At 38.1% G+C, this 23422-nt stretch overlaps 1 protein-coding gene across 1 annotated transcript; it reads right to left on the bottom strand.

Annotated features, from left to right (window-relative positions):
• Positions 1-708: 708 nt before the first annotated feature.
• On the bottom strand, positions 709-18812 carry LOC117270171 (uncharacterized). Its single transcript, XM_033647672.2, has 6 exons — positions 18502-18812; positions 13878-14019; positions 10851-11277; positions 8006-8248; positions 6986-7227; positions 709-4600 (listed from the first exon to the last, which is right to left on the bottom strand). Exons 2-6 carry the CDS (start codon positions 14009-14011, stop codon positions 3313-3315), a joined length of 2334 nt encoding a protein of 777 aa, XP_033503563.2. The 5' UTR covers positions 14012-14019; positions 18502-18812; the 3' UTR covers positions 709-3312.
• Between the last annotated feature and the right edge of the window lie 4610 nt (positions 18813-23422).

The following is a 23422-nucleotide window of genomic DNA, read 5'->3' as shown; positions in this document are numbered from 1 at the left end:
CCACAGACCTTGCTGTGAGCAGTTTATGATTGAGTTTTAAATGTTTTTATTTTCTATTCTTTTTTTTTTTTGGGCGATTTGAGCACCACAGGCTGAGTGCCATCTTCCATTATATTGGAGAGAAGGCAGACATCTTTACGGCCGATATCTCCAACACTCAGCAACTAAAAACCAAAACAATCTAGACTGATAAATGGTGCCATGCCATTGTTCTGATGGCCCATAAATCCAAGGTCTGAATTGTCAAAAAAAAGTCCCATTTTTATCCAGGTAAACAAGTGCCCATTGCTCTGAAAGTGCCATTTCTCCAAAATTACACAGAATTGCGTCATCAGATTGGCTTACCATGATATATTTATCTTAACCCTAACTAGTCTAACTCTTAATGCCTAAATTCAACCAAACTAACCAACAAAGGGAACAAGCACTAGCCAACCAGGGAGGTGAGATGATGTCACTCTGCACGATAAATCACCATGTGCTCCTGACTGTTTGGAAGAGTGCCTTTGGGGAAACAGCCTTTTGGAACAATAGTTTTAAGGATAACACACTGTTGTGCAAATGGACTTTCAGTCCAATGGGACATTTTTCGAACCATTGGGGCTTCAGACTAATGGACCATCGGAACAATTGGCAGTCCCCTGATAGACAGCACTACAGGTAGGAGGAAAAATATGAACTGTTCCTTTAAACATTTGGCTACCAGACTTTTGTTTGAAAAATTCACAACTTTAATAAATGCAGTTTAATATTTATACATTATCTTCTTACAACAATGCAGTACAAATACACAGCTTTATACAAACTGGTAAGACTCATATCTGCATCATCTTTCACATCTACAGTATATGGCTGAACACAACATTTTATGACATTAAACTTTCTATATATTTAGACACATTCCTTCTTAACGTCTGCCATCTCTAAAGTGCTTCATATTCCCGGACTGTCACTACCTAATGTTAGCATTTGCTGCATTTAACCCCTTATCATGCTCACTGTTATTTGTAATAAACATTAGTCTAACAATCCATCCTCAGTGGTTTTTGGGAACATTTTATTGGAATCAGCTCCACTTGGACAGCACTACTTCCCACCATTGGTCATGTGAAGTGACCCTGTGAAATTTGAAGTCATGTTGAACATTAGCAGACTATGTGTTTCTTTAGTGCAAACATTATCTTAGCAGCCATGGAAGATAGGATTATGTGAAAGATGACAGGGGAATCAGCTACAATGACATAAGAGACAGAATGGACTAGTCCACATGGAGACATGAATGATATTGTTTTCTGTGCGCTGTTATTTTCTTATCCTTTTTCTTAGCTTATCATTTTATACTTCAAACCGTCTTAGAAGTATTACTGCCTTCAAGTGGAATTTCTGAGGTTGTGTTTTCAACATGGGAATATAAGTACGGAAAATGTTGGGAGTTTGACTTATACAAAGCTGAACTGACAAAACTAACAAAGAAACTGATGTGACCTTGATTTCTTTAAAAGATGCTAACTGTTTTCTGCTTTCTGGTATCATGCTAAGGAAGGAGAGTAGATGACTGCTAGAGCTGGATATTGATAGTGCTGATATGATATCTTGGTTTATATTATTGATAATATTGGCATGTCATTGGTATCTGCAGATATTGGCTTTAAAATGAAATTGGCCAACACGTTGATAATTCTGATACTTCATCAGTATCAGCCAATATCGGCTTTAAAATGAGCTATTAGAATCGGCCAACATGCTTTTTCTTATTTTGAATTATTTTTACAATGAAGGAATATTACATACATTGAAAAATATTGTATTTTATGTCTCCATCTGCTGCTGGTGGGCCATCATGATAACAATATGCATGCATAATATGATGTTAAATTCCACTACAGAAGAGATCACTAAATTTAGATGGGGAATAAAATGAGTATATCCATATCGATATAGGTTACCGGCCTAATGAGTTGTCATATATCAGCGTATCGGATACCGGCAAAAAGATCAATATCATGCATCCCTACTATTTACATTAAGAAAATAGCTCTGTGTTTACATTTTCCAAAGTTGTCAATGTTGTCAAGTTGTTAGAGGGAAACTATAGTTTATTACAAGTTGCGCTGTATTTTTGTGGCTCTGGCTATTGGCTCAACGTATTCCCATAGCACAGTTCATATAGTGTCTTACAAACTAGTGCCTCTACCAGTTAGGTTAGGTTTAGGAAAAAAATAATGGCTGGCTGTCGTCACATTATGTCCTTAAGGTGATGTGACAACGTGACATGACATACATACGTAACTTAAAACAACTTCACACTGACTTCTGGTTTCACACAGGACACAAACAGAAGTCTCCTGTGTTAAAGTCCTGTGTTAAACCTAACCACCACCCCAACCAAGTAATTGAGATTTTAACATAGCTAAAAATAAGTCCAACGGGGTAGCAAACATTAGCAGTCGGACAATCATACAGGATGTAAACAAGCCAACATTTCAGTCAGTTAGCTACCACTTTATCAGGAGGTAATACCATGCAGCTGAGGTCAGTACTTTTGCAATGTGTGCAGTCACAGAGCTTGGTGGTGGATTGTCAGTAAATCCCTTCAAAGTGCAGGGCTTCCTGCTTGTTAAAGCGCAATGTCTAGATCTTTATTTCTTACATATGTTAAATACAAAAATGAAAGTGTTGGTGTAGAGGATTTAAGGTTGTTTAAAGGCACATTTGATGAAGCCAAGCTACTAAAGTAAAGTAATGTGTTTTGTATGGTATTTATTTTGCTGCTGAATAAGTAGTGAAGCCAGACAGTTTAGAGTCACTCTTAGTAACTTCTTATCATCTGCTGCCACTATGCACTATGGAGTACCTCAAGGCCTCTGGGCCAATTCATATTCAATTATGACATCTCTTTCCATCATTATGCTGATGGCACTCATCTCTGTGTGTCTATAAAACCAGGATCCCCCAACAGACTGACTTCTTTAAATATGACTAAGGGATATCAAGTGATGGATGTCTAAATACTTTGCCCAACTCTAGTCTGAACGCAGGTGAAAGAACCTTGGTAAAGAGGGTACAACAACCTTGCTTTCATATAATCTTAGTTTTGCAGAATTTGGATCAAAATCAGGAACTATGTGCTTAGGGTGTGAGACAACAGGACTGTCAATGCCAGCTTTTGGTTCTATGGACACATTCTAACACATTCAGTATCATGAGTTCATTAAGGTGTTATACCCAGCCCTTTTAACTTCCTCGATCTTCAACTTATTAAAAACTCTTAATGTACTTCACAACTCATAATCTTTGAGCTATTAGAAAATTTCAACGTTCCTCTTCCTCTTCTTCCTCCTCCTCCTCCTCCTCCTCCTCCTCCTCCTCCTCCTCTTCTTCATCCTCTTCTTCGTCAGTGTCTACATCCTTTGCTGTAGTCTGGTTCATCTTCCAGCTGAGAGTCCATTCACTCTTTGGCATAGCATCTTCTTCATGCGTCAGGCCCATGTATCTTTGACTGCGGTGCTCAGTGGAGAAACACACCACCTTGTCCTGCTTCTTACAGCGACAAATCCTCCATGACTCTTTCCAAGCCAGCCACTCCTCCACATCCACCCCATCATACTCATCATCATCGTCTTCGTCTCCTACTCTGTGAGCTACCGCCACCATCCAGGACTGCTTCCAGGAGGAGAAGGAGGCGTGCAGTTTATGGAACTGCAGATGGAGCGGGACAGCAAGTTTGGGTTTGATTCGTTTCTTCACTACTTTGTTGCCCTCCTCTTTCTTGTCTACTTCCTCACGGTTGGTATTCTCCTCTGCTTTTACCGTCATCTCTTCTACTTCAGTGTCTTCTTTGTCAGTTTCTTCCTCGTCTGCTTCTTCCTCCTCCTCCGCTTCCTCCTCCTCCTCTTCCTCCTCCTCCTCCTCCTCCTCCTCCTCCTCCACCTCTTTGCTGTCTGCTTCTTTGCCCTGGTCTTCTTCTGCTCCATCATCTTTGTCCTCTTCTTCCTCCTCCTCTTCTTCTACCTCTTCATCCTCCTCCCCTTTGTCTACACTGTCTTCCTCTCCATCTGCTTCTTCATTCTTCACCTCACTGTCTACCCTGTCTCTCTTTTTGTTTACATTTTTGTCATCCTCCTCTTCCTCCTCCTCCTCATCTACATCCTCTTTCTCCTCCTCCTCCTCCTCCTCATCATCATCATCCACTCCTTCATCATCCTCCTTATCTTCTTCATCTTCCTTGTTGATTTCTTTGTCTTCCTTCTCCTTGTGTACTTCTTTTTCCTCTATTTCATTGACATCTTCATTCTTGTCTTTCTCATCTACTCCTTCATCCTCCTCCTCCTCATCATCCATCTCTATGTCCTCCTCATTGTCGACTCCTTCATCCTCCTCCTCCTCCTCCTCCTCCAATTCTCCCTCCTCCTGCGTCTCGTTTAGTTCGTCCTCCTCAGGTTCCATCCATCGTTTAGGAGTCCTCCAGCCCTCCGTCCACTTTGTGCTATCTGTGACCTCATCATCCAGCTTCGATGTGAGGAGGAGGTTTAAGGCTTTACGTCTTCTAGTCAGCATGGCACTGTGTCGCTGACTGTACTCCAGTGAAGCCATGCACCACCTGTGGATAGAGTCATAGTTTAGGTTTTACTTTAATCAGATTAGTTTGATGAGCGGAATACATGAGAACATTAAAGTTTTTATCTTGGTCCTCCAGATCATATAGCCACATGAGGGGGGGTGGATTAGCACTTGTAATTTTCTATAATTTTCCATGTTATTGTCAACAAATCCCATATGTTAACCATCAATATTTGTTAGAAAGTATTTGTATGTGTATCCAAGCGTAGATAAAGCTTCTTCATTTGTGCCACAGAGCTCCATTGTTGTCCAAAAATCTATTAAAAAAACATGTCAATGAGTCACACTGTTGCATTAGGTGACATTTTCCTTCATTACCATGAACATGCACGCTGTACTTTATTTTAACTCATTCCCATATAAGCCATCCTGCTGCCCCAAATACTCACTACTGCACCAAATGTGGATTCATTGGTCACTGAAAATAGTCCCCGACAAATGCACAATTTACTGTTTAAGTAACGTCTCATAGAAACTACAGTGACCAGCTGTTTAATGAAAACTGTATGTTTCTTAGGCATTTTAAAAGATTTTCATCTTCACTGAGTGCCACAGACAAAATAGAGACCTTCAGAGGTATGAACTTGTTGGTTTTGGTCTTTTTATTGTTTCTATTGACAATAACAAAAATATTGAGTATCACCAGCCATATCCTTTTACTGGGTGTTTACCAGTGCTGAAAAGTAACTAAGTAGACATTTACTCAAGTACTGCATTTAAGTACAATCTTCACTTGAGTATTTCCATTTCATGCTGCTTTATACTTCTACTCTACTTCATTTTAAAAAGAAATATTGTACTTTTTATTTCACTACATTTATTTCACACATACAGTTATTGTTACCTTGCAAATTGTAGCCTCTATACACCCACACAGGTGTGATTTCACAAAACTCTTTGCACTACTAGTGATAACTAAGTAAGTTAACTGGTACACATCAACAGAAGGGTAAGGGATATACATACAATGATACTCTTATAAAATATGATGCATTCCTGTTGATGACCTACCAAACTGTATAATAATGGTCAGTATTTGCTCCATCTACAGCTACAACATTAAAATGCTGCTTATATGGAATAAGAAGTAACAAATCAATAATATGTAATAGTATAACACTGACAGGGTTCCCCTCTGTATGGGTTTTAATACTTTAAATACATTTTTGGGATAATACTTATGTATCTCTAACTTATATGTTTTATTCTTTTACTTAAGTGAAGCATCTAAATTCTTATTCTGCCATTCTGCTGCCATTCATTGTAAATTAAACCACCATATAGCATCCTTGTTGTTGAGAAGTAATCTGATGCAATCAGATTAAAAAAAAAAAGAAAGAAAAGAAAAAAAAGACTGAAATGATTAAAAAAAAAAGAAAAAAAAAGAATCAGGACTTTCCTGATCCCAGCAGAAGGGTGAATTTCAGGAACAACATGTGATAACAGTTGTAAATTGGTCAAATATAGGCACATTCATTTATATTTTGCATTTAATTTGTTAAACAGTTACTGTCATGAAATAGATTAAATATACAGTAAGCTATTTATTAAGCCTTTCAGTATAGCAAAGTAAAAAATGGATATTGTCCCCATAAAATAATGCCCCCAAAGCTGTCAAAATTTAACAAAAATTATATTATCTATATTTTGTTCTTTTTTTCATCCCTTCGTCAGACTAGTTTGTATTTAAGTCCTGGTTTTCAGTTCAGTCTTTGCTGGATCCTTGGTTTGGTTATGTGATCTTTAGAGTTGCTATATCCCTGCTCTAACCTTGAATAAAAAAGATTTATTTCAGTTCATGCTGCCTGTAGTCTCCTGCATTTGGGTCCATCTACTTCACACATTATAATCCTGAAATCTCACCTGCGATTCAAAACTCAAAAGCCACTCAATCATAACATGAGAAAAGTTCAACTTTAACTTTCCACTGTGACAACCAATCACACTTAAATTCCCTCGTGGAGCAGAGGCACAGCAGTTGACAGCTGAGCTGTCAGCTTCAACTCAACTGCATAGACATTATGGGAAAAGTCAAAAGTTGCAGTTAATGGCTTCCACATTCACTATGATTTAACTTTAACAAGCTACAGGGACTTAAACAGTGTGTAGAAATGGACAACTTTGATATGCACCAGCAGAGCGGCTACGAGAAAAAATAACTGTCTTATCAGAGCTAATGATGTAAATGGCGTGTAATAACCTAGATTTCTCTCTCTCTCTACATGTTAAATCTTATCCTGCTGCAGCCTCTACATTAATGTGATTTGGTGCTTCAGACACATTAAAGTGCTGTCAGATTAATATAAAGGGTTCACACCTGAAAGATGTTTAACATTAGGCATGGGACACTCAGCACACAACCCACCTCATCTGCTGCCTGTATTCACAGGAGGAGCTCCAGTTCTTGTGACGTTCTTCTTCTTCCTCTGGAGGTGCTGCAGAGAGCAGCCAGGAGTCACTCCAATCAGGCATGAACACGTGGTTTATCATGGCTGTGGTTTCAGTGCTGGAGGAGCTTGCCGCTGATGTCTCGTCGTCTGTGGTATCTTCTGGTTCAAGTTCAGCCCTGTGCAGTTGCCATGCATCCTCCCAGTCTGAGGGCCCCTCCTGTTTGGGGATCACAACATACATGTTAATAACAATAATAACTAGAATTACCACCTTGCAGGTGTATGCCTCTGCAAACCAGGCAAGTTACAGGCAGGCAGTTTACATCCATGTCTGTGAAACCATGGATGCTTCACACACATCTCCCCCCCAACAACATAGATGGTCTACAAAATCAGCACAGTTTCAAAGTGGACACCCTAAATTAGTGTCACCAGTGTCATCCTGAGTTATGACATAAAGTAATGGCCAGAAAAGTGTTTTTGCAGAATATTATGATGTCACAATAAGCAATTTAGTCATAAAGTCATAATTTAGTCATAATATGAATTTTGAGTTATGGCCAAAGTTATGTTTTGTGAGCTTGCAGTGACCTTGAGTCTAAGTGGAAGTTTGTGCCAAATTTGAGGAAACCTCCCTCAAGGCTTTCTTGAGATATTGCGTTCATGAGAATGAGACAGACAAGGTCAGTCGGATTAAGGTCACAGTGATCTTGACCATCACCAAAATCTAATCAGTTCATTGTTGAGTCCAAGTGGACATTTGTGCCGATTTTGAAGAAATTCCCTCAAAGCATTCTTAAGATATCATGTTTACACGAACAGGAAGAGTGGACGGGAGGGCCTATGGACGGACAGGTAACTTGAAAATGCGCTCAGGCATAAAAATGGATGTTTGCTCAGTGATCATGAGTCAGCATTTCCTGTCTCAATTTACTTCTTTATGGCGACGTAAAAGACAATAAGAAAACAATAACTGTAATGATGCTGATCCCCACCTGCTCCTCTAGCTGTTGTAATTCGTCCAACTTGTTGCTGATGCTTTGTTCGTAATCAGGCCAGATGCAATCCCACTCCCTTTTCTCTTGTCTGAAGGGAAAGTTCATGATCTTCCAAGTGCCAGCCCAGACAGGAAGAGTATATATTCCTATCTTAGGTTTGCAAATCATTTTTCTTTCAAACAAAATCTCCCACTGGAACTGTTTCTCCTCAGAGCGCTCTAGCAGAGCAGGACTCTTCACCTGGAAACAAGAACAATGGAGACAAAAGATGGTTTGCAAAATGTCTTTTGGTCACTTTGAACCTATCCCACAGTGGTCTCTTCTCTTGTGATCTGGGGAGGTTATGGATGAATCAGCTTGAGACTAAGGGTATTTATTTATTTTCAACAGGTGAATGACAGCTCTTTTCTTCACTCAACAAAAATCCCTCATATTCCTCTCTGGGCAAACACATAAACCTGCTTGGCTGTCACTGGTTTTCTTTCAGAATTCTAAGCTGCAAAAATGTGGGTATTTTAAAACTGACAGCCAACTTTATCATCAGTCTTATTGTAAAATATGCTGCCGTATGTACAGGACATATTAAAGACAGAAATGTCATTCCTTTAGACCACAGTGATGGCATAGAAGTATTGACACAAAACAACACAATAAAACAGCAAGGCTTTAAAATACTAAGATACAAAAAAACCCCTAAAAAAAACAAAACAAAATATCTACCAGTTAATTTGGAGGTTGGGGGGGCAATAAAAAGACACAGATCAAGGACAAACTAGAATTACTGCTTTAAAGTTGTATGACTCCGACAACCAGTCAAGTTGCAGTTTACATCCATGTCTGTCCAAACATGATTCCCCTTCTGTTGTTGAGTTATGATGTTTAGTAATGGCCAAAAAGTGTTTTTGTAGAACATTATGATATCACAATGAAGCTGACCTTTGACCTTTTGGATACAAAATATCATCACTTCATCATTTTATCATTTTAGACATTTGCGTGAAATTTGGTCAGAATTAATATATGAATCATGGCTTAAATTTTATTTTGTGAGGTCACAGTGACTTTCAACCACCAAATTCTAGTCAGTTCATTATTGATTCCAAGTAGATGTTTGTGTCAAATTTAAGGAAATACCCTCAAGGCATTCCTGAGATATCATATTCACATGAATGGGACAGACAGACAGACAGACAGACAGGCAACCCAAAAATATGAATATGAATATGCTATCCACAGGATGAGAAATTAGCAGCAGATTTTGTAGTTTTCTGTGCAAAATAATTTCTACACTTTAAATGGGGACCAAGAAGTGTCATTATTTAAGTACTTAGGTATTTGGTTGGATAACAAGCTTTCACACACATTGAAAATCTTGTGAAGAAGCTAAAATTAAGGCTATGTTTTTATTTTTGGAATAAGGCTTGATCTGACATGTTAGCCAGGAATAAATTAGTGCAGACTACCTTTTAAGTATTTTGAACTATGGTGATGTTGTGCACACACGTTGCTCTACTCTAAACTTTTTTTTTTTTTCCAGCACCCATGTCAACAGATTAGAGCAGCCACACTGCCTACGTGAGCAGTGCTGCTCAGCTGCGGAGCATCTACAAAAAAAGCAGTCTCGCGATTTTTTTTTCTTGTGATATGTGGTTTTCAGCAAAAATAGACATTGAAAATGGTCTTTTGATAATCATATTGACATCGTATCACCTGTCACTGCACTTTCAATGACTAGATAAGTCACACACATCAAAAAAATGTAAATATTAATTTTTAACTCAACACTTCCTGTTTCCATTTTAAAATGAAAGCCTTTTGACAATAATTCTGTGGACAGAATCCCTTCATTTGTTAACAAACAGCTTTTCATTGTGAAATTCTTGCAGGACAGTGTTGTTGAAGTGCAGTGGCTTCATAATGGCTCCATAAATTAGTGGAGTATCAGCTATTCATTGTGGAAATACTGTAGTTATTGCAGCAGGCAGCTCTGCAGCAGTACCAGAGCAGCAGCGCTGTCTGTGTGAACACTGCTCACATGCAAGCCACAGCAATGCAGCAAGGTAGCCATCTTGCAGTCAGAGTGGCCCGGGTGTGAGATCTTGTGTACCACAGTGCTTTATAATTTATATCCAACTCTGGTCCCTGTACTCATCATTGTAAACGTCATGATTTGATGACTGCCATCACTTTTGTATACTTTTGTTACAAGGCCATGCTGGGTAATCCCCCTCATATGTTTGTAATCTGCTGAAACAGACCTCCAACAGACGTCAGCTTCATTCCACCTTGTGGTTTTCATACCAGGTAAGGGTTTGCACTGAGCTGGTGGAAAAGCCCTCTCCTACTTTGCTCTCTGGACTTGGAATACTCTGCAGAGAAAATTTTGATAATCTAATCCCCTTGGAAAATGTTAAGCTATGTTAAAATTCCAGTTAACTGAGAAATGCAGCTGTTCTATTTGAACCTGTTTTAGTGTCTTCATTGTGTGTTTGAAATAAAACACTTATTGATTCCATAAGTTGTCAGCATCATGTAGCCTACAGCTTCATGAGGAAAATGGAGTATACTGCTTTACCTCCAACCCTTATCCTCACATCCTTATCCTTATGTTAGTGTTCCCTGCGCTCTTTTGACCTAAAATTTGCGAAACACCACATACTCAAAAACTTGAAATACTGAATATATTTAAAGGTCTGAACCTAAGGAATACCAAGGCAATAAATCAGTCAAACCTCCCAGCACAATCCACTGTCTGGACTTGCACCCTGACCAACAGCTGACCAGTGATCTGGTGTTTAGTGTCTTTAAAAATGAATCCATCAGTTTGTGTCAGTCTCAGTACCTGTTTCCAGGAGTGACTCCATTTATCAGCAGGAGATGCCCGTTCAGCCTCTGCTCCAAACCCCTCTGACTTGTACTCCCTACTGTTAGTCAGCTCTATGGTTGTGAATCCTGGGATTCTGGTTTTCACCTCTTTGGCCTTCAGGTAAAGGTACTTAGGAGGCTTCAGGCTTTGCCAGGAGTCCTTCCAGCACAGGCTGAACACATCAATTTCAACTTTACGTTTTGGCCTACGAGGTTTGGACAGATCTTTTGTCCTGGGAGGAGGTGGAGGAGGAGCAGCTTCCACTTTGGGTTTGGGAGGAGGGGGGACGATTTTGAATTTGATTTTCGGTTTGCTTTTTGCTGCTTCAACTGCTTCAGTGGTGACCTTATGGAATTCTCCAGGGGTAACAAGTGACCAGTGATAATTCCATTTTGAGACAGTTCTGCAGATTCAAAACACAAACAGAAAAAATAAGTGAGATCAACTCATATACTGTCATAATGAGTGGACTTGAAGAAATGTAGCTGTGGCAGGTGCAGACAGATCCAGCAGCTAATTTTATGTGCTGTGCTCTCATGTGCTGCTGACATTGGACTGAAGCCATTATTACTAGTATTAGATCCACCTGTGTGTATGATAAATCTGGAATAAGTCAATGCAATGTGTTTTTATAGCACCACCAAATTTGCCTTTTTTCAAAATTGTATGTGTATGTTAATTCAAGTATGGCCCAAATAAAAGGGCATTTCCATTTATTTTCCATTTCCATTTTATTTTGTCTGAATCTAGATAGTTGTTTGCTGGTCTGTGGTGTTAGCTAACTTGGATGATGAACCTGGTTCAGGATGTTTTTTTTCCACCCTGAAATCATCTGTATAGGTAGTGCCTCCACTCATATAGCTCCATAAATGAGTTGGTTAGTTCGGAGACCATTCTCCTCCAAAAAATGGCCAGGTCATTTGTACGAGCAAAAAACCCGCATTTACGTTTATTATTAGGCAGTGACCTTTAGTAGTAATTAGGGTCGCAACAGTATGAGGTTTTCACAGTATAATAACCGTCTCAGAAAATATTCCAGTGTTACAGAATTATTATTATTATTATTATTATTATTATCACTATTATTATTATTATTATTATTTATTATTATTATTATTATTATTATTATTATCAGTCAGGATGTCCCTCAATGGAATAAAAACAGAAGGCTTAGTTTTTGGTTGAACAAATGTTTTATGACAATAATTGAAACTTGAAACCATTTTTTAAAATGGAAGTCTGTCTAAAAAGTCTCTCTTTTAAAAATAACTAAAATAACGGGGAGATTCTCCATCCAGCTGCATTTTCAATGACGTAGATAAACAAATGTACAGGGCATGATAACCGTCAATTTTCATATCACGGTATACCTTGAAACTGGTATATCTCTGCAACCCTATAGTAATTATGACAGGAGCAAAGGAAGAACTCGGGTGACGCAGTAAAAAGACAGTGCTAGAGCCAGAGGGATATGGTGTGAATGGGTCAAACAAACACAGGACATTCATCCGGTATTCGTGCCCTGTGTGAAACCAGAAGTCAACATTTAGTTTTAACAACATAACATAGTAAGTGGTAGTATGTCATGAGATGTATGTCACATAAAACATGTCAGTATGTCATGCTGGTTACTTAGTTTCAGATAAACATGGTCTTTTTTGTAAACCTTACCAAGGAGTTTTGTTGCCTAAACCTAATCATATAGTTTTTGTGCAACTACAGCTGTTTCACAATGTTAACAACACATTCTCATCCTAACAAGTCAAATATTGAAACTTCGTCAGCCAACCTACACATCGAAACATGACATGCTAGGTATCCTCCTGTGTCTGTTGTTGACGTTCAGGTATGGCAAATGCACACTTGTTGCATGTGTTGTGCATTTACAAAATATACTTCAGTTTCACAGGAAATGTACAATTTCTGCTCGTTACATGTGTACAGTCTTTTTCAAATTAAACTTAAAACATACAAAAGACACTTTATTTTTAGATTTATTTCTCCAGGTGAAGGCAATAAAAGATGTGGTGGTGGTAAGGTTTATAAGGTAGCATCACAAACTGCCACCACCCAGTGTATATCATATTGTATAACATCTATTGCACGTCTGTCCGTCCTGGAAGAGGGATCCCTCCTCAGTTGCTCTTCCTGAGGTTTCTACCTTTTTTTTCTCAGTTAAAGGGGTTTTTTTGGGGAGTTTTTCCTTATCTGCTGTGAGGGTCCTGAGGACAGAGGGATGTCGTATGCTGTAAAGCCCTGTGAGGCAAATTGTGATTTGTGATATTGGGCTTTATAAATAAAATTGATTGATTGATTGATTGATTGATTGATTGATTGATGTTGCAGCAAAGGGTTTCTCTGTGTGTTGGTGTCTGATGCTGATATCCACTGACAAAGCGATGGAATTTGTCAAGTTGGGAGTGAGAACTGGCTGACGTTAACCATGTGTTTAAAACTGCGACAGCTAACACTTATATGGACCCTTTCATTGCTATTCTGTTGCTAGGGCAACAACTTTGGTCCCTGTTTACTTCCTGTCAGCTTCTGCATTAACATACATTCAAACAGGAAATACAAACGGACCCATTTAGAATGTTTATGTTGTCCAGTTTAAAAAGGTCTATATGTGTTATTTTGATGTCCACTAGTAGGTACACTGATTTAGGAAATGCTCTTGTGAGTTTTATTAGAATAGCATACAACCTATGTGGTCGTATGGGTTGGAGGACTTGTTAGTTTGAGCCAGTTGCAGGTGACTGAATAATGTGTTAGATATCAACTGCTGATAGGACTGATATGTAAAGCAAAAACCTAAAAACCTTACAGCCAATTAAACTCCAGTTTTTCATAAGTTTGTAGGCACAGTTCAGCATTATTTTCAAGATCTTTACTGTATGTTAAGAATAATTTTGTATGATGCAAAGGATTTTATACACTGTTGAACTGTTTATTCAATCTCAGGATTGTGATAGAAAAACAACAAAAAACATCATGTATCCTCACATTTTGAAGGAACTCTTCTCCCTCCATTCAGCCTCCTGCTTGCACTGGTCTGCAATGCTCTGAGCTTTCTTCTCCCATTGGTCTCTCAGTGGCCCGTTGCTGAAGGTCCTCTGCTCCCCTTTTTTTGACAACATCCTGTTGCCTAAGAGACACACACAAGCAGTAAACATTAGATACAGCAACAAACACGTCACTCTTGGCTCGTGTTGCATTTCTACAGTGTAACGTATATCTCTCTGTTGCTGTTTGTGGTGTGGTGAAGGTTCTCCAGACATTTGACATTTGATGATCAGTTGTTCATTTTTACTATAAGCATCACCTTATGGAGACTTCTGGCATCTGTAAGTATTTCATCACAGCAGAGCTGCAACTATTATTTTCATTAATCCGCCAGTTGTTTTTGGGTTTTTTTTAATGAATGTATTTAGTCTATGAAACAACTAAAATATGAAAATATTACCATCACAGGTTACCAGAGCCTCAATCGAATAATCATTTAATAATTTCAGCTCTACATTGCAGTAAACATCACGTTTGCATTTATTGTTATTAATGTTTTGTGTTACAATGCAGTGCACTCTTCTCAAACTCTCAACAGAAATACTGCTGTGTTCTTGTATGGTTTTTACAATTCCTCATTATAATGAATTATTTTTCATCCCATAAATAATTCAGTTCATGTAAGCCTAACACAGACACACACCTCTATTGAGCATCCAGCAGTGATTATAGCTTAAATAAAGAGGTTATAATTAACTTTTTTCTACTACAAATGACTCTTTGCAACTGGTTCAGAAATATGAATGTTGCACTGTTCCCCTGTTTACTATCATCTGTTTACAGGCTGCAGGCCGGTGACGTATAGCTGCAAGGAGCTGACACAGTCAAGGCGGCGTCCACATATATATGTCTATGATTGTGCCTACCCACAGCAATCGAGAAACGGCTTCTGCTGGGGTACGGCAACACCACTTGGACAAACCATATGCAGCACTGCAGTACATTGTCATACAAGAACCAGCCATAGTAGTAATAATAAAGGTGTTTTGTAAAGTTAAGCATATCTGAACATTGGCAGGGGGATGTGTCCCCCCCAGTATGTATAATAATTACGACCTAGATCTGTATGATTCCTGGACATTGTTTTTAAAGATGCTAGATAATGACAAAAACAGTAAATTTGCTTTGGTCTAAATATTTTAATAACAATATATTTTATGATACTGCTCTTGCTGCAAATCCAGTTCAGGACAAACTCTTCTTTCTCTGCTGTTTCCCCAGTCAGCATAAAAAGAACACACAGACCGACATATTAAATATTAAGAATGCATTTGTAGAATTCATATGCTCTGGTATTCAGACATACCTCAAATGGGAGAGAGGTAGATAAATGTAATAGTCCAGTTTTGGTCCAGCTCTCAGTGCAGTGTCTTGTTGAAGACTGACTGGTTTAACTGTGACACAACATGACAGACGTCACTCTATAATTAAACACAGGTCAGCAACAACAAGGAAACACCACCGCACTGAGTCTGTAAAGATGGACATCCTGCTTCTAGACTGAAAAATGATGAACTGTCATTACTGAACACTATATTATTATTATCTACATGTCTTATGAGACATCTATATTTTGGAAATTATTTATGATGTGATTTCTATGTAAACATGAAATGTTATGATTTTAAGATTTTTTTTTTTGCCTTTAATGGACAGGACAGTTGGGTGTGAGGGGGGGGGAGAGACTGGCTGGACTCGAACCCGGGCTGCTGCGGCAACGGCCTTGTACATGGGGCGCCTGCTCTACCACTAAGCCACTGACGCCCCAAACTTGATTTTAAAAAATAATATTCTGACACACTATTCTGACGCAATGTGTATTTGGTTGTTTCTCATTTGACAAAACACTTCCTGCTCTCAAATACCAGGCAAAGATTATGTAACACTGACTATGATGGATTGTCTGTCTTCAGTATGTTTTAAGTCAGTTGATTTAGTTATAGAAATGAGGTGAAACCAATGGAAATCTATGTAAAAAGTGATGAAAGATGTGGGGAAAATTCTAGTTAATGTGCTGAAATATACAAAAACAACTATCCTACTGTATTATAGACAAGCCATAGAATCAAAGGTGTTACAGAGAACTGTGTAAAATAGGGATTGCAGAGTCTAATCCCTGTCTGTCTGGAAGATATACTCTGGTGCTTAGCAGTGTCTATGTTGATAATGAGGCTGACTTATCCAAATAACTATGACTCAGAATTAGGGGGTGAGCTCAGGCCTCAGGCCCCTGCACATGATGGTTTAAGGAAGTCCCCCATGAAAACTGCTGAGAATCAAATAACAGTGACCTCAGCATCTGAAGTATTTTTTTTTTACAGTTATGGATCAAAGTGTCTCTTTTCTTGAGATACATATACTTTTAAATATAATCAGAGTTGCTGGATGGTGATTTTTTTGGTGTTTTGATGGAGCTGGTTAGTAGCTTCCCCTTAACTGTGCTAAGCTATACCAAACACTCTCTGCAGAGGCAAGAATCAAATTAATGTCCAACTTCTTATCTGATTCTGGAATAGTCAACCAAAAAGCTTAATTTCTGAAATACTGACAAAAAAGCAAGATATGCAGCCAATTGCTGTTATTATTAAACTGTCCATAATAGCGTCAGAGGGAAATGCAGCAGGACAACAATGGAACTTAGGGCGGTGGAAGTCTGAGTGGGGCGGGCAGGAGGGGTTGTGGATGGGTCCAACAAACCCTGTTCTTTTTCCTGAACCCAATCATGTGCTTTTGTTGGCAAAACATAACCATGTGCGTTTGTTGTTGTTGAAGGAAAGAAATGTAGTGCATTAATTCTGAAAGAGACTGTATGTAATCTGTACATTTCCTGTAAAAAAGGAAGTGAATTTTGAAGACAGACAATTCATGTCACAGCCTGAAGTTGACACAGCATCCCAGAAAGTCAACAACCAATGCACCCAGGGTACCTTGTAGGTCATATCTTAACATGGAAAGTCCATGACCAAATGTCGATATGAGACAAGGTCGTGGTGAGAATGTGTTGGTTTGACAGGGGTAGGCTTTCAGCATTTAATATGCTTAAATGACAAAACTTACGATGTCTTTGTATTCCAAAAATTCTCCTTCTTTGTCAAAACATGGTGCTTACATTACTCACAATGCAACTTGATCGACAGTTCGGATGAAGATTTTGGTATGTCGGTGGTAGTGTTGTCACAATATTGAAAATTCTATCTTAGATTCAATACAGTGGTGCAGTGGTTAACAATGTCACCTCACTGCAAGAGGGTATCTGGTTTGAACCAGGGCGTGGGAGCCGTTCTGTGTGGAGTTTGCATGTTCTCCTCGTGTAAGCATGGGTTTTCTCAAGGTACTCTGGCTTCCTCCCACAGTCCAAAGACATGCAGGTGTTAATTTGTGACTCTAAATTGGCCGTAGGAGTGAATGTGAGCGTGAATGGTAGTCTGTCTCTATGTGTCAGCCCTGTGATAGTCTGGTTACCTGTCTAGGTTGTACCCCACCTCTTACCAAATGTCAGCTTATCAATGTGAATTGAAATTAAATTCTAAATAATGCTGTAGCAGAATGTTAATATACTGCATTAACATACATAGACAATAAAACAGTATTAATTCTGTTTTTATTTTGTTTATTTTTTTTCTCCTAAAACCCTAGAAGAACCAATAAGAGTACCATTTAAATACCAGAATGATAAGCAGTATCGGTAAGATACTTAACAATACCCATCCCTACCACTTCCTCACGTCTTGTTTTCTCAATTAAAAAACTGTAAGTGGTAAGTGGCCCAACCATTTACAATATCATATGGAACAATGGACATTGAGAGCATACAATTTGAAATTTTAATTTATATATAAATAAAACAAAGTTACAACATGACAATGACGACTTTTCTTGGTTAGTAGCAGAGAACCGAATGACTGTAGTAAACATTAACAAGAAGAGCGAGACAACACAGCTGGTACTGCTGTATTGATACAGTGGAAAATGAGTGTTGAAACCGTTTGAAATATCCAGAATCGATTTGTATCGATAAATCAATATTTTTGACAACACTAGTTAGCAGCAAGAAATGTAGTGACAAGCTGCTAGCCTGCAGCAAGCTTAAGAGGTCTGTAAAACTAACTCTTCTTCTAACTCTAACTCAAACTTGTAGTCTTCAGCCCCAACCCATGGTGACCCAAGTGACATCACTTGAGGACATTTATCAGATTTCACACAGGTTCCTCTGGAGACACTGAAGGCTTTATACTACTTTATCACATAGCAGTAGACTTTCCCAGCAACCTGTAAACACACTTTGATGTGTAAAATCAGTTGAGTTCCCTTTAAACTTTTTCCAGGGCTGCCCTCATCTGTCACATGACCCCCAGCTTTTACGTTATAGCAATCCATTCAGAGTTTAGCCTAGCATTAGCTTAGCACAAAGATTGCTAACTTCTTCCAAACCTGAAAAAATACTCCTTCCAACATGTTCCAGCGCTGTTTTGAAATATAACATTTAAACCCAAACATTAATCATTTAATAAAAATATTCTGAATAAATAAATTCAGAGAAATTAGTAAACCAATTCTGACTTACCTGATGATTTTCTGTCTCTCTCTTACAGTCTGTCTGTCTGTTTACATCCCCTGCTGTGACCAATAACAGTTTACATCAAGGTGAACTACAGTATGTATCCACTGTCTGTCTCTCTGTCTGTCTGTCTGTATCTCTGGGCCTGTCGGTCTGTAATCTTTAGAGTAGCTACTGTCTCTCTGCTTGTATATCTGTCTACCTCTGTCTGTCTGTCTGTCTGTCTCCCTCTGTATTCAATCAGTTTCTGCAGTTAACTTTTATTAGCTTACACGCAGTCTGACTTGTATATCTGCTGAGTGGTGAGCAGACTTCCCTCCTCGCTATTTTTATATCATACGTTGAAAGATCCAGAGCTGCAGCGCTAAATTTAGTGTAGGGTGAGGCACGGCAAACACGAGGAGAGCAGCAGGCAGCCTGGAAATGCAGAGAAGCGACTTGAATTGGAAGAAAACACTGAAGTGAAATCAATCTTTATTCAACAGGTGCCACAACAAGAAGGAACAGAGCGGCTGTAAGTCTGCCTTAGCCAATCAGAAACCATTGCTATCCAGAGTCATTCTGCATGCTGAAACACAGCAGTGACATTGACAAGAATCCAAGTAGAAGCTCCGCCTCCAAACAGTACTCCCCCTGGCAACCGGCCAATCAGTGTAAGGATTGTGTAGCAGTTCCTGGTATAGAGGGCATCCAGGGCTCTTGCGGTCTAGGTCTCGTTCTCACAGATAGTTTTAGATGACAGAAAGTTGGAGCACAAACAGGTTTGGATCGACATGAAACTCGCCTGGTGAAATCATCAGAGTAAAAGATAAACAACTGTCTTACTACTTAAATGGCTCTTAGATAAAAGGTCAAAGGTTCAAACCTGTCAACATAAGAAGGAGAGGCCAACCATGACTCTCAAGGTGCATTCCAGTAAGAAAGATCCAACCAAAGTCAGAAACTACAAATGTGGCCTGCACCTATAGCTCCTGTAAGGTGTAAGGCCCAGTGTGACACCTGTACATACAAGTCTTTGAGTTGTCATCAACGCTTTAATATGGAGTGATGACCTGTATGACCTGCAACACAATGGAATGTCCCGAAGCGTCCCATCATATCCTATAGCACACTTCACACTGTAAAATCTGAAAAGTTGTATTATTTTAAAAAAATCTATGTAAATGATTGCCTTGGAGAAGGTGAGTAAATTAGCTATTAGTCTTGAGTCATGTTTACTTTATGTCTAATCATTACATTTACATTAAATTTAGTTGGATATACTTAATTTTGAAGTTTAGGTTGTTGCAATCTAAAAGTGACAAGTGAAAGTAACTTTATATTAAGTGTTAGCAAATAGGTAAACTAAGTTAGTCTGACTTCACGGAATATTTGTGTTTACTCATTGGAATTTCTGAAATTGACTGTCTTAGGTAAATATGTATGTAAAATATTTATTTTGTGTTATGACAGGATTAGTTTTCTAAATTCTACCGAATAAACACAACTGTGCTCTTAAGACTCTTAAACTTTGTTTATCTAAGTTACCAACATTTAGAACTAGAAAAGTTAATTCACTCATTTTTAAGTTGCAGCAACTTCAAAAAATTAAGTAAATACATTTAGGTAAAATTATTTCTAAGACACATAACTTAAGACTAATATTTACTGTTACTTACCTTTCGGTTTCCTAAAATTTTTCAAAAGTAAGATCAACTCTTTGGATTTTACAGTGTAAATGTGTCATAAAGACAGAAGTAGCTGGGATGTGTCAACCTGTGAAGCTGATGTGTGTGTGTGTTGCTTCTGCTGAGTGGATGCATGAATGAATGATTGAGTAATTTTTATTTCAGTTACATGCATCTGGAGAAACAAAGAATATTTCACACAATTTTTTCTACAGTCAAAACCAAAAAAAGAACAGGCTGAAGCCCAAGGCTTATTTTTGCCTATCCTATATCAACCAAAGGATAGCCCAGACCATCAACAATACTAAAGAAAAGAAATACATAAATTAATAAATAATTTATAATCCTCAGTTATCATACAGTTTATTCATTTTACATTTTAATACTTTTTTGAAGCTCAACAGAGGGCAACACAATTTCAACTCAGCGCTAAGTCCATTCCAAAATTTGACTCCCAAACTGAAACACATCTGTATTTTACATTGGTTTTCACTTTACATGTTTGATAAATAAACACACAGTGTCAACTAAACTTTAAGATGCAGGATGCTGTAAAACGTTGATTTGTGGATTCACGATAACCAACTTTATGTTTATTTTAAGGGCCCTTTATATTCATTATAGTGTCTATTTATTTTATTTGCATTTCCCCAAATTTGACATTGAAACATTTCTTGTTCAACAACTCCCTTGTTTTTATAAACAACAGCAACAGATTTTTAGATAGTTTCAGTTTAATATGTTCTATGTGTGGCTTCCAACATAGTTAATGATCTATAATCACTCCTAAGAATTTTGTTTTATATACTCTTTCAATTAGAGTGCCATTTAAATTCAGTTTTATCTCACAATTAGCCCTACTACCACGTAACACCATGAATGTTGTTTTATTTTCATTTAGTGATAACTTACTCACAGCAAACTACTTTTTCAACATGATCAATTCCATTTCTGCTGTTTTTAACTCTTTCATGTCCTCACCTGAACAAAATAAATTTGTACTTTGTCTTTGCATGAAACAGGACAGCAGTGAATCCTGATGAGCTGACACGCATTAACGTGAGATGATGTGCTAAGAGACTGTTAGTGTGTGTGTGTGTGTGTGTGTGTGTGTGTGTGTGTGTGTGTGTATGTGTGTGTATGCATATGTATGCCTATGTGTACATGTATGTATTTTATTTTTTATTTTAATGTTTAAATGATGCTTTCTGACTCTATTAATTTACACTTGCCAAAGAAAGGGTTACATATCGCTCATGTGAATGTAAACAGTTTGGCAAATAAGGTGGATGAGGTATTGAATGTTGTCCAGAGGAACAATCTGCATGTGCTTGCTATCACTGAGACTCATTTTGACCAAACTATAACAAATGGACAAATTGAATTGAGAGGATACAATATCATAAGGAAGGACAGGAACAGAAGGGGAGGAGGTGTCGCCATATATATTCAAGAGCACCTGCTGTTTAAAGTGCGAGATGATCTATGTGTGAATGGACTGGAGATCCTGTGGATTCAAATTCACCTTCCTTTCCAACAACCAACGTTAATTGGATGTATTTACAGACCCCCAAAATCAGATGCTTTATACCTGGATAAGATATGTGAAAGTATTGATCTTGCTCTGGACGATAGAAAAGAATTATTTATGCTTGGGGACTACAACATTGACTGGAAAAGTAAACATTCTGATGGTAATAAGACTAAGTTTACTCAATATATAGAGAGTCGTAATTTATATCAAATGGTACAGGATGTCACGAGGTCCTCAAGAAACAAATTTGGGCATAAAACTGAAAGCATTATTGATCTGATATTCAGCAATGTTCCAAATAAGTGCTCGAATGCCAAGTCTGCCCTGGTGTCCTGGACAGATCATAATATTGTGTACATTACTAAATACACCAAAGTACCAAAAAGACCTCCTAGAGTGATTGTTAAACGGAGCTTTAAAAAATTTGTCCTAGAAGACTATCAGGGAGATTTGGCTGCTGTTCCTTGGGACCTTGTGTATCTTGAAGATGACTTGGATTGTGCTGTTGATTGTTTTACGAAATTGTTTACAAATGTGATTGAGCTTCATGCTCCTATAAGGAAATGCACAATTAAAGCCAAACCATCCCCCTGGATTGACCAACAACTGAGAGAAGCAATATCCCAGAGGGATGAGGCAAAAATTATAGCATCTAGATCAGGATTGGATTCAGATATTATGATATATAGAAAATGCAGAAATTTTGTTGTAAAACTCAATCGTCAGAAAAAGACCCTATATTACAATACAGCTTTCGAGGAATGTAGAAACAATTCAAAACAGATATGGCACACAGTGAATGGTTTACTTGGTAGGTCAAATAGTGTTAGTCCTGTGAGTGTTGAGGTTGATGGGAAGATCAGCACAAAACCAATGGATATTGCAAATCATTTTGCAGACTATTTTGAATCAAAGATAAATGATCTCAGGTCCCATATGATCAGTAATGTATCAAACGAGTTATTGGTGGGCAAAATAGACAATAAGATTATGAAAGGGAAAAACTGCAGTTTTGTGTTACCTGACACATCAGTAGATGAAATTGAGAAAATTTTGAGTTCACTTCCTGATGATAAATCCCCAGGGTATGATCTTATTGACAATAAACTGTTGAAATATGCCGCACCATATATTATGAGACCTGTAAAATATCTATTTAACCTTTCTCTGCAACAAGGAGTGTTTCCCACAGAGTGGAAACATGCAAAAATCTGCCCCATTCCTAAAGATGCTAAAATATCTTTCACTGCAAGCAACAGTCGTCCAATTAGCTTATTCTCCTCTTTAAGTAAAATTTTAGAAAGAGTTGTTAGTGACCACATTTGGAAATATATGGAATCTAATAACCTTTTAACCCGTGCTCAACATGCATATCGTAAAAATCATTCTACTGAAACTGCATTGATAGATATGACAGATGAGTGGCTAAGTGCCCTTGATCAAGGTAAACTAGTGTCCTTATTACTTCTTGATTTTACTGCAGCATTCGATTGCATAGATCACACTATTCTACTGAAAAAGTTGACTCATTATGGTTTCAGTGAGAATGCTATCAACTGGATGAGTTCCTACTTAAATGGTAGAAAGGAATCCATCTATGTTAATGGCTCCTTTTCTTCCCCACGTACACTTACATGTGGTATTCCACAAGGGAGTTGCCTAGGGCCATTATTGTTTATTATATACACGAATGATTTTCCCTTAGTGTTAGCCAACTCAAATGCAC

Source organism: Epinephelus lanceolatus, chromosome 19 (assembly GCF_041903045.1).
Source record: "Epinephelus lanceolatus isolate andai-2023 chromosome 19, ASM4190304v1, whole genome shotgun sequence".
In the NCBI taxonomy this organism is placed as follows: Eukaryota; Metazoa; Chordata; class Actinopteri; order Perciformes; family Serranidae; genus Epinephelus; species Epinephelus lanceolatus.
Note: the sequence above shows the minus strand (reverse complement) of the source record. Positions and strands in the feature narration are given on the sequence as shown.

What these genes read in the sequence shown, in the direction of transcription:
- LOC117270171 (XM_033647672.2), bottom strand. Translation starts at nt 14,011, where the DNA reads ATGTTGTCAAAAAAAGGGGAGCAGAGGACCTTCAGCAACGGGCCACTG. An exon ending in GGAGTCACTCCTGGAAACAG is followed by an intron (nt 8,249 to 10,850) that starts GTACTGAGACTG and finishes TCTTGTTTCCAG; the next exon opens with GTGAAGAGTCCTGCTCTGCT. An exon ending in TACAACAGCTAGAGGAGCAG is followed by an intron (nt 7,228 to 8,005) that starts GTGGGGATCAGC and finishes ATCCCCAAACAG; the next exon opens with GAGGGGCCCTCAGACTGGGA.